The sequence below is a fragment of the Alligator sinensis genome, unplaced genomic scaffold, assembly GCF_000455745.1.
Source record: "Alligator sinensis unplaced genomic scaffold, ASM45574v1 scaffold648_1, whole genome shotgun sequence".
NCBI lineage: Eukaryota > Metazoa > Chordata > Crocodylia > Alligatoridae > Alligator > Alligator sinensis.
Window position 1 is genome coordinate 1,263,936 of NW_005842353.1, and position 11,199 is coordinate 1,275,134.

The following is an 11,199-nucleotide window of genomic DNA, read 5'->3' on the forward strand; positions in this document are numbered from 1 at the left end:
TAGTACATAGTTGTGCTGATGCTACTTGTCCCAGGGAACACCTGTACATGTGCGCTTTGGCGTGCAGCAAGTTGCCTGGGTGGGGTAGGGGAGGCTAGGGCCAGCACCTGGGCTGACCCCAGAAGCCTTACCTGAGATTTGGGGGCCTCCTGAGCCTTCCATGGTGGCAGTTTGGGTGCATGGAGCCCGGCTGGCAGCCAGAGTGTGGCTCCAGCTGGGAAAGCTCTGGTTTTGGGTGGCGCACTCTGCTGTCATGTGTGCCGCCTTGCTTTTTTCTGCTGTAGGTTTTCTTGACACTGGGATCTCCCAGTGTCAAAAAAACCCACTGTGTTGTGAATTAGCAGTGCGTTGAACACCTGGATGTGTGTCATGTGTGGTTCATGGCACCACAGATGGGTCTGCAGTGCTGCAAGCCGCACATGTGCACTTATCTGGATGTGCCCCTTTTCTTTAAATCAGATATGCCTAGTTCTCTCAGCCTTTCTTCCCGTGGCTTCCATTCTAAGCTTTTCATCACCATTGTCACTTGCCTCTGGATGCTCTCCATTTTTTGTCTACACCTTTCTTAAAATGTGAAGCCCAGAGCTGCACACAGTACTCCAGCTGAGGCATTTTCCAGTAGTGTGGTACTGTCACTTCTTGTGTCTTACATAGAGTACTCCTGTTAATACATCCCCAAATTGCTTTATGACAATGGCATCAAATTCTGGCTCATGGTTAGTCTGTAATTAATCAAAACCTCCTTCTTAGAAATACTACTACTTAGGCCAGTGATTCTCAACCAGAGAGCCAGAGCACCCTGGGGTGCCACCAGGTCCTTTGGAAGATGCCTCGAGGTACAAGGACATAGGCAGATAAGTGCAGGTTCTGGCTTTTTCCTGCCTAGACAATCTCCCAACCCCACTGGCTAGCCTTTATGCAAGCAGGTAAGCACTGTAATCTATACATTAGGTTTTGAAATTGGGTGCCACTCAGTTCACAAAAGTTATGGAGGTGTGCCTTAACTCCAGTGACGGGTGCCTTGAGTTGAACAAGGTTGAGAACCATTGGCCTAGCCAATTATCCCCATTTATGCTTTTAATTTTTTCATCCCTAGATGTAGCACCTTACATCTGCTGAATATCATTTTGTTGTCTACTGCCCAGTTCTCCAAGCATAGAACCATAGAAAAGCAGGGCTGGAAGGGATCTAGGGAGATAATTTAGTCCAACCCCTAGCCCAAGGCAGGATCATCCCTGACTAAAACGTCCCTGTCAAATGTTTGACTCAGGGCTGCAGGCAGAAATCTAAGCACTGAGAGAAGTGAGGTTTAACACAGAACTGCCCTCTCCAGTGCATTTCCTATTGTCTACCTCAGTGATGCTCAGCTAAGGTGTCACAGCTATAAGGTGTTCAAATATAATTTGAGACTTCAAGTATGAATTTATAGTATCAAAATCATTTTCTCCTGTTGTGGTCTTTCTGTGTTCTTTGCAACAGAAAAAAATACTCTATTATTTTTCTATATTCAAAAAACAAGTGAAAACTAAGAACTCGCATTTTCCAAGGGGTATCTTGGAAATAGGTACTAATGTAGGGTGCCTTCGGTCAAAAAAGGTTGAGAACCACTGGTCCAGCTCTGGGTAGTTCTCTGCTCAGCATGAAGGTGTTTTGGGGTGACTAAAGCATCTAAGTCACTTCCTGTACTGTATATGAAATTTAGGTGCTTATCTCTGGGTTATGGATTCTAATCTGGGACCCTAAGTCTTTTTATTGGTCTAGCCATTACAAATGGAGGAGCAACACAGTAAAGCCTTTTATTTGTATAGATAAAACTGAATTTGTGTTAAGAAAAAACGTTCTTAATTTTTTTTCTTTTGTTTAAATGTACCACAGCATTGAGAGATTTATGTTACTTCGCTGCAAAAGCAATAACAAGCATAAAATGACTGCAGATAAATTGTTTGGCTATGCTGTGGGATATCTGCTCCAAAACTCCTGCCTGTGTACCATATTTTTACCTGCATGTTGCTGATAATCATGTAGTACTTATTTATACCCTCCTCTTTGAAAAATATCTGTTCTCCCCAAGGTTGAAAGGAGTGAATCAAAACAGTTTCCCTGCATCCCACTGAAGTTTCAGAAGCATCCTAGTATATTAGAGCAAGCAACATTTCTTCTTGCTTGAATATTGTGGGTATATATTGGCAACTCATGGGGATAAGTCTGAGATCTCTACACCCAGTTTTCTAAAAAAGCTTTGATCACTGGGGCCATGCCAAGCATGTCTGAAGCCATAGACTACTCCAGTCTGTGTGTCTAAAGGCAACCTTAAGAGCTTCTGAAGCAAGTCTGGAAGTAAAATGATTTAAGTCCTTCTCAATCCTATCTCTGCTACAGTCAGTCATATTTACACTTTCAGTATATCTGAACTTTGCTAGCTCCAGATTGGGTGGGGAGGTGCAGGGAAGGGGACGGGAATGGAAATGGAGTGCTGCAGAACCACTTTTATCCTTTCTCTCTGAGTTGGATGTGAGGATTAGGCCCCAAACTTGGAAAGTGGCCAATCAGCAAGATGCTGTGCGTGTTTTATGTAAGAAAAATGCCTGACATTTATGGTGACAATGTTTCTTTCAGTAGCAGGAAAAGAAAGGTGAGTCTTCTTGTTGGCTTTCAAAAGGTTCTTAAATGAACCAAAATACTAATATCATTTGGAAAAAAAATATAGAAAATTCAAATGCTCCATGAAGAATTACTGTTTTAAGTCTGAAGATTAAAACCAACGATTTCATCAGGAAGCAGAGAGTCTAGTCTTTAAACCTTAACTATGGAACACTGCTACTGCTGTTCCATCATCCAGCCTGAAGTGCTGCATTCAACTTAAAATGTAATGGTGTGAATTTCAAAATATGCTGTAAACACACAGTATATTTTTTCTGGGAATAGTTTTTCTGAAGTTCTTTCTTTTGTGCTATAACCAAGTGATAGCTTAGAGCAGTGGTACCCAACGTTTTGTCCCTGTGTGCCAGACCAAATGGGACAGGGTCAGTCCATGGGTCTGATCCTGTGTGGGGTTGGTCTGCAGGTAAAATCCAAAGTGCCGGTCTGACCCTGTATGCTCAATCTAGCCATATACTAACCCAACCCTACATGCATGGATCTGACCATGACGGGACCCCACACACCAGCCTGAACATGTGGTGGTGCAATCTGCAGTGTAGGGCCACGTTATCTGGTCAGCTGGCTTCCCCACAGGTCTGGAAGTAGAGGAGTAGCAATTAATGTTGCCACTGCTCCCCTGCCACCAAATTTAGGGACCCTTGGGGAGCCCCAGGGGTTGGCTCCATAGGCTAGATGTGGCCCATGGGCTGGATGTTGAGCACCACTGGCTTAGAGCAACATTACTGAAGTATCTGAATCATAGGCACCTGGGCAGATATCAGAAACTGTTTTAAAGTGTGGTGGATTTAAATAAAATTATGATCTAAAAAAAGCAAAATTATGTTTTTTAAAAATCTTACATTCCCAAGGACCAGTATTATGAGCAGGATAGACAAGCTTTTCCTGCCAACTTCTGAATTCACTCAGATTATGTAAACTCCAAAGTGATGTGAATTTGAACATTATTGGGTTTGGTTTTTGTTTTGAATTGTGGAAAAAGCCATGCAGATGCCCAAAGATGCAAAACAGATTTAAAAAAAATGGTGCTGAAAGTGAAATGCAGGACAGAGACACAGTGACAGACTGAAGTGAAAGCACAGGTGTAAAGCACAAAGAAGAGTGAAGAAATTCTAAGGAGATGCCACACAGAATATATGTTGTACCAACTTAGCTTTTAGATAGTTCTCCTAACCCCAGTACATGGAAGATAAAACAAGTTTGTATGTTCAAGCAATCTTGGAAGGCATTAAAAAGCAACATTATTCTATATTTACAGGAAAGAGATTCAGGAACCCTTACTAGTTCTGAAAGCTCAAAAACTTTCCCAAACGACCTACATTTTGCCAATTTGTACTTGTGTTCCTGTCAATCAATACAGATTAATACCCCCACCCTCCCCAGATCTCCATACCTCATTGTTAAGTCTGTTGATCTGCTGTTTGGTTTCTTCTGCTTTGATAACTAGCACTGCAGCACCAACTTCAGATTCTGTAAATAATTCATACACATGACAATGGTAGAAATTATGAAAGTAGGTAATTTAGCAAGTCAATAATATGAAATTTTCCCTTGTCCACTCATGTAAGTTTCATCTCCAGTTTGATTGGAACCAAATGAAATTGACCATAAACAGCTATTAGCTGTTTAATACAAAATGTACTGGAAATATAAATGAGGTATTGGGGGAAGCTAGCGCTGGCACTCTTGCCTAGTAACTATTCTAAGACGACAGATTGACAGCCTTGGTGACTGAAGTTCTGATAATTGGGCAGATTTTTAAAATCACATAAGTATAAACACTACAGTCCTGTTCTGCAGCCATTTTTTCCCCTGACACATTAGTGTCACAATGGCAACTACACAAATGCTACATAATTATGTAGGAACTGCTTACTCATCTAGGAGAGGGAAATGGGAAACACAATCTGAGCTGGACAGCTAATGTCAGTACTAGCCTGTTGTTTTTTCATTGCCAGATGTTATATTCATGTCCTGTTTGCTGCTACAATTCATTAGTCTTTTCAAAGAGCAGTTCATCTAAGGCTGCCTAGCATCTCCTGCTGCTCATGGTTTCACTCTTAATTTCCGATACATGGTTAGCACCCTAAGAACTACAAGTTAATAATAAAGAGTTCTTTAATAAGGAAACCTACAGTGAAGTTCTAGTATAGTTTTTGAAGGATTTTTTCCAGGTCAGTCACTTACAGGATTTAACCTGCAATGTGTTGAGCTCCTTCAGTGCCCATTAACTTCAATGAGGTTGAGGACACTCAGAACCTCGCTCAGATCAGCCTCTTCATATATAGTACGAAGAATGATATAGCAGAAATACCAGACACCTGATGAGCCATTCATCTGGACCACTCATGGGCAGAAACAGGGAAACTGGCTCAGATATAGTGAAGACATCCAGTTGGACTCTCATAACTTCTAAGAATTGTGAATAGTGTGGTAAGGTAGTTGCATATTAAATCCATTTGTGTCATATGTAAAGGAATCATGGAAATATGGTCAAAAGTCAGTCACCAAACTACATGCTTCAATGAGTGATTTATCAGATGGATAAATATAGCACTAACCCCCAATTGTAGGTGATACTCTCGACTCCTGTCGCAGTTGTTCAGAGCGAAAGTCAAAAGTCTCACATTCCTCATTATTGTTTCCATCTTCTATCCCATCAACAATCCTGTTTAAAAAAAAAAAGGAATACTGGCTTTGAATATTTACACAGATACCAGACTTCATAGTATAAATGTTTGTGTTCATACTCAGGATGCATAGCAATGCTTGAAAAAGCAAGGCTGAATTCTGCCTGACACCAACCTTAGGTTCCTAGCACATGTTATATTTGTGGTATGATTAAAGCATTAATTGTGCCATAGATAGTAACAGTGTTAAATGTGCACCTGATTTATGGCACCATAAAGTGGCAAACCAGCCACCAAGACATTCCACAAAATATGTGGACCATCTTTGTGACTCCTTTGTATGGCACCATAAATTGAATGTGTAGCACTCCTGCACCTGAAGCTGTCCCAGGGCTGAGGTCAAGAATTAACTGGGTGCAGCTTCACAATGGCACAGTTTGACTTGGTGGACTTTTATACCCTAGCCCAAAAATTGCACTTCCTGCCATATACATCTGCATCCCAATTCCATGTATGCCACTGTTTTAACATCTGCCAGGGGTCTTGGAGAAATATAAATTCCATTACTGGTATGAGGAACTCAGTTGAGGGACTAAGGATTTAATATGATCAAATTTAGGTTGAATATCTTTAACTATAGTTTCAAAATTACCCTAATTTTAACATTAGGTTCTAAAACCTCTAGTCCAGTCTACTTATATTTCCTTGCATTTTTCATATCCTAAACCTGGGCAGTCCAACTTAATTTGCCATGTAGACTGGACCAAGCCCATGGGATTTCTTGTGGGCCAGACAATTTGCTTCTGGCGGTGGGATGGTGACTTGTTAGTGTGGCTGTGGAACCTTGGAGATTAATATTGCACTGCTTCTGCTCACCCTTACCTTTCCTGCCACCAATTTGAGTCACCAGAGGCAAACAAAGAACTCAAATTTGGTGGCAGGCATAGGAGAGTGTGTGTATGTGTATGGGGGAGGCGCAAATAACAGCAGCATTCTCTCCCCTGAATTCCAGGGTTACCCAGGCTGCAATTTAACCCCTCCTAGGCTGCCACTTGCTGCTTCTGCACAATAATGCTCACCCACACTCTAGCTTGCAAACCTTGGAGGCCATCTCATTATTTGGATGGCCTGTGCTGCCCTATACTCCATACAGCCCAGTGGATGGATGGACTATGAAGGCAACATTTTTGGGATGACAGTCAAGTGATGGAGGCTGTGCAACAGTAGCTGCACAACAACAAGGACTTTTACAAGGTCATTCTTACTCCTTCTGTTGAAACTGTTCCACTTGTTATGGAATTCTAGTTCCTCCTCCAAGATCGATTTCCTTTTTTTCCTACCCAATATCTTCCAAACTGCCCTCTGACCACAACGGTAGCCTCAGGGCTGTGGGAAACAGATGGAGCTCTCAGAGAGAATTCTGGTTGGCTCAGCAAGAATTCTCCTTAGGTATCCAAGGAAAATACATACTAGAGTTAAACTTGAGGTATGGGATGAAGTTCCTGCCCTCATGCTGCCTTTTACTAGACAGAAAGACAGCACAGAAGTACGATGTTGGAAGGGAGCATGTATATACTCGCCTAGGCATATTGCAACTGGATTTACTAAAAGGGAGCCTGGCTTCTCATATGCCTGTCCTCTTTCTTATGCTCCCACACAAGGACAGGAAAAATCATAGCCCTTGGTTAGAGTCACATTTACCTTTTAATACTAATAGGAGGGAAAACATGTGTTTTGGGATTTGGAGGTGTTTTTTCTTCCTCCCTCCTTTCTCTTCATTTAGTCAACATAATCTGATATTTTTAGTAGTTTGGGCTCAGGAATTCAGTGAAATGATTTTGGCAGGAAGAATGATGCATCTCATAATCATGTGTGTTATGGGCCATTTTTTCTGTCTAACTACTTCTGCAAATGCAAAATTATTTATGGAAATAACAGTGTGTGTAACAAAGCACCTGCAGTCTGCTCCCACAAAACTGTGTGCTATTGTCTGGCTGTGTATGCACATGATTAATGAACAAAATTTTAATAGGCACCATGAAAGAATAATTTCCTGAACTACCACTCATTTTCCACAGGCCATTGAACAACTATCAAACAGTAATGACTTTCCATTGTAACTAACCTGAGCCAAATTCAAACATGTGACCTACTGTAGAGATGAAAGGCATTTCATTACCCATTCCTTGAACTCCTTTTACTAATGCTGAAGCTGGCCTGGAACATGCTCCTCTATGTTATCAACACAAGGGTTAGTTTGTTGCATGCTCTTACATGAATTTGGGCTATATGGAGCACAGTTCTACATGAATTTGGGGCAACACATTTGAAGATGGAAGTATTTCTACATGCATATTATAAAATGTCTAGTATCACTGGCCCTTTCTTATGTCATGTCTTCTAAATAAATTCTGAATAAATAAATGTGGAATTAATGGTTTCTACTTTAGCTTCTAAAGTCTAGCTTTAAAAGTTATTATTTTAGCTTGCTAGTGAAGAGGAGAATTTTTGGGGAAAAAAAACCAAACAAACTTCCAAGTACTTGGAGGATGTGAAATAAAATCCCCAAACAAGATACTGTATTTCACCAGTTTAAAGCCACTGGCTTCCAAGGAACTATAGTGATATATACCCCCTGAGAGTCTACTGCAGTGAGTTGAAAAAAAATTGCCTAACTGGTGTTACCAGTAATGATGTAATTCCAAATTTGTTTTAATAATACTTTTATACTAGTACCCCATGATGTATTTTATTTTATGCTGCCATTTTTTCCTCTGAGAGGAATATATTATTATACAAGGCTGCAATGATAAAGACTAAGGCCAACATGTGAAATTCAGGTGCCAGAAGTCCATCACCTTAAACAATAGTTAATCATCTGAAGATTTTGCATATCATCATGGATGCTGAGCACCTGTACTTTCCATTGATGAATGATTTATCCTATCATACAGCCCTGGAATGTAACAATTACCTCTGTAAGGGGATCAAATAACAATGAGTTCCTTTCTCTTTCCTTGCAGAATGGATGGGAGTTCAAGACTTCAGGAAATAAAGTTATATTGAAGACAAAAACATTTTATAGCACCAAGAAAAAGTCATTATACTTCAAATCAAAATGATGGGGTACAAAGATGTATGTTCATGGCTATTACCTTGGGCTGAGGTCAGGGGAGCCAACGGTGCTCAGATTTGAAAGGGGAAGTTTTAGGTTTTTCTCCTTCTTTCTGGAGTAGTAATTGAGTTCAGTTTCATGTTTGGTTCTTGAGGGGTTTGAGCCACAAGCTCGGATAGGCGAGTGAATGGGCACAGTTCCTGAGGCCAGCTGTTTCAAGTTTTTCCCTAGATAACTTTTATTGCTTCCAACCTTCTTTTGGTGTGAGGAGCTTGTGCTTCTTGTATGGATTGGAGAAAGGGTAGTACTGTCTTCTTCTCCTTCCTCCTCTTCCTCCTCATCTTCCACAATGGATGGGAGTGTCTTGTTTATGCTTCCATTTCCCTTAGGCTCTGTCTAAAATATGGATAATTTATATCAAAATAAATTTCAAAGCTCAGAATTGCAGGGGCAGTTCTGATGACTTCTTACTAGAACTAATGCTATTTTGAAACCTGCCTGTTACTTATCTATGTCATTCATATATAAGCATATTAAATATACCATATTTTTTCATGTACAGCAACAAACTTTTTTCAAAAAACAGCTGCTGGAAATTGCAGTGTATTATATGTGAGATATATGGCAAGCAAGGTGAATATTTTATTCCAGGGCATGTTGTATGTAAGAATTTAAGGGTGTGTGTGTGTTTATATGTGCATGCATGCACATGCATGGGTTAGTGTGTGTGTATGTGTGTGCACGTGAGTGTGTGCATGTGCACGTGTGTGTAATTTTTTTTTATAGAACTACAACTATTCAACCCATCACAAATGTTATTTGTTACCAAGAAATGTTGCCTAACTTAAGTTCTTAAAAGCTATGGTGACTAACATGGGATACTGATACTGAAATCCTATGGAAAGTATTCATATTTCTCCAGGGGATGAAGTAATATCAAAAGGCCAATCTGTATGGAAAATAAAATGGCCACATGATAAGTTATCATATTAGACAGCATTTGTATGATGAGCATACCATATATGAGGCTGCTCTGATAAGGCCTTATATTGTACATAGAAAGGACTTTGCAACACAAATTGAACCCTCCAGCTCTATCAAGTTGGTTGAGTAAATATCCTGGCCTCAGTTTTTTCAGGGATGCTAAGACCTTACTTAGGGCCAGATTCAGAACCCATTGTAGGTGAAAAACAACATTAGGCAGGATTTATGCACCCAAGTAAAAAAAAAGTGATCAAGATTGACCCTGTTCCAGGAATCACACAACCTTTTGGTGTCTGGATTCATGAGGCACTTCCATTTTGGCTTGAAATGATACCTAGGTATTTTGGCTTCTGTTACTATGCCTACTCCCAAGTAAGGCAGATTGACCACTATGGGTGAAAACAGATGTTACACTGTGCCACCATAACAATTTTTTCCGGTGAAATAAAGTGAAGGCAAACAGACGTCTCTGGCACAACAAATGTTCAAATTTGAGGCCGTGACAGGAGGTACTAGTAAACTGGGCTGCTTTATTGCAGCCCACATCTGTTTGTTTATAGTGGGACAGCACAGGCAGCTTTGCTTTCCAGCTTCGTTTCCATTTGCTGTCCAGATGCCCTAGGAAAGGGGCCCCATGGGTTGAGGGGTCTGGTTCTGCACACCCTGGAAATTCCCAAACAGGACTGGGCCCCTCAAGCCTTGGCGCTGCCAGCCTCACTTTCCTTGCTTACCCAGATGGGTCCCTCCAGGGATGCATCTGGGCAAGGAGGAAAAATCAGGGCTTTGAGGTGTATGTCTGTACCTTGCAGCAGTGATATGTGTAGGGCAATCCCTCTGCAGGGGATTTCCCTGCATGTTCCTGCAAGCACATCCTACAAGGGTTCCCTACACCCCACATGAAAGTACATGAAGCAAAATCCCCTGCTCCCCAACATGGGGGGCATGGCAATTGGCAACATCTGCAGACATATCACAGCACAGCTGATTGTGCTCCACTGACAACATCTGTTTCCAACTGAGAGCCTAACTATCACTTAAGCACTACTATGAAGCAGATCAGTGCTGGAAGGTGCCTATAGTTTGCTTATTCCTTAGACAAACAAAAGACTGCTTTTTACACTTTTTTACACAATATGTAATTAATCATTGCTGTAAGACATTATGGAGGCTGATAATTTAACTAAGTTCAGAAGGGGATTGGACAAGACGCAGAAGATGAGCCCTTTAGTGGGTGTTAAGCATAATAACTAGGGATACACCCACAGAATTAGGACTTCCTAGGCCTCTGAATGCTGGAAACTACAGAAGCAGAAAGGCAGGGATCATATCCCTAGGGCCTGCACAAGTTCTCTTTGTCTTAGTATTTACTGCTTGGCACTGTGAAGAAAGGATACTGGACTCATTGGACCTATGGTCTGCCTCAGTATGTCTTCCATTAGGCTGTTACAGATCACACCTTGAGCCAGCATGGACTTTATTACAAGCAACACCATATTTTGGCAGCACCACCTACCTTTTACATGGTAGACTAGAGGTTAGAACTTTCACTGAAGAAGAGAGAGACCTGGTTTCTGGGCTTTCCTTACACTGAAGGGACTTCCAACACACATGGCTTACATCCTAGGAGAGTAACCTAGCCACCAGGCTATATTGGGCAGGAGCCCTTTTTCCCCCTTTTGTTGAAGCTAGACCACTTGGGAGCCAAAAATGTCATTCATGGGGCTGGAAGAGGAGCAAGCAACATGAAGCACCACTATGGTCTAATGCAAAAGGCACTCCTAAGAGAGGAGGCACCAGCAATTCTAATTCCTG

General features: G+C 41.3%; 1 protein-coding gene across 1 annotated transcript in view; it reads right to left on the reverse strand.

The window, feature by feature from the left end:
• The window catches only part of KCNH8 (potassium voltage-gated channel subfamily H member 8), a 256,860-nt gene that overhangs the window by 17,514 nt on the left and 228,147 nt on the right, over nucleotides 1-11,199 (reverse strand). The window contains exons 13-15 of the mRNA XM_006029058.2: nucleotides 8,444-8,799; nucleotides 5,220-5,326; nucleotides 4,052-4,128 (exon numbers count right to left, since the gene is read on the reverse strand). Coding sequence (XP_006029120.1) covers nucleotides 4,052-4,128; nucleotides 5,220-5,326; nucleotides 8,444-8,799 — 540 coding nt within the window. The remainder of the gene's footprint in view (nucleotides 1-4,051; nucleotides 4,129-5,219; nucleotides 5,327-8,443; nucleotides 8,800-11,199) is intronic.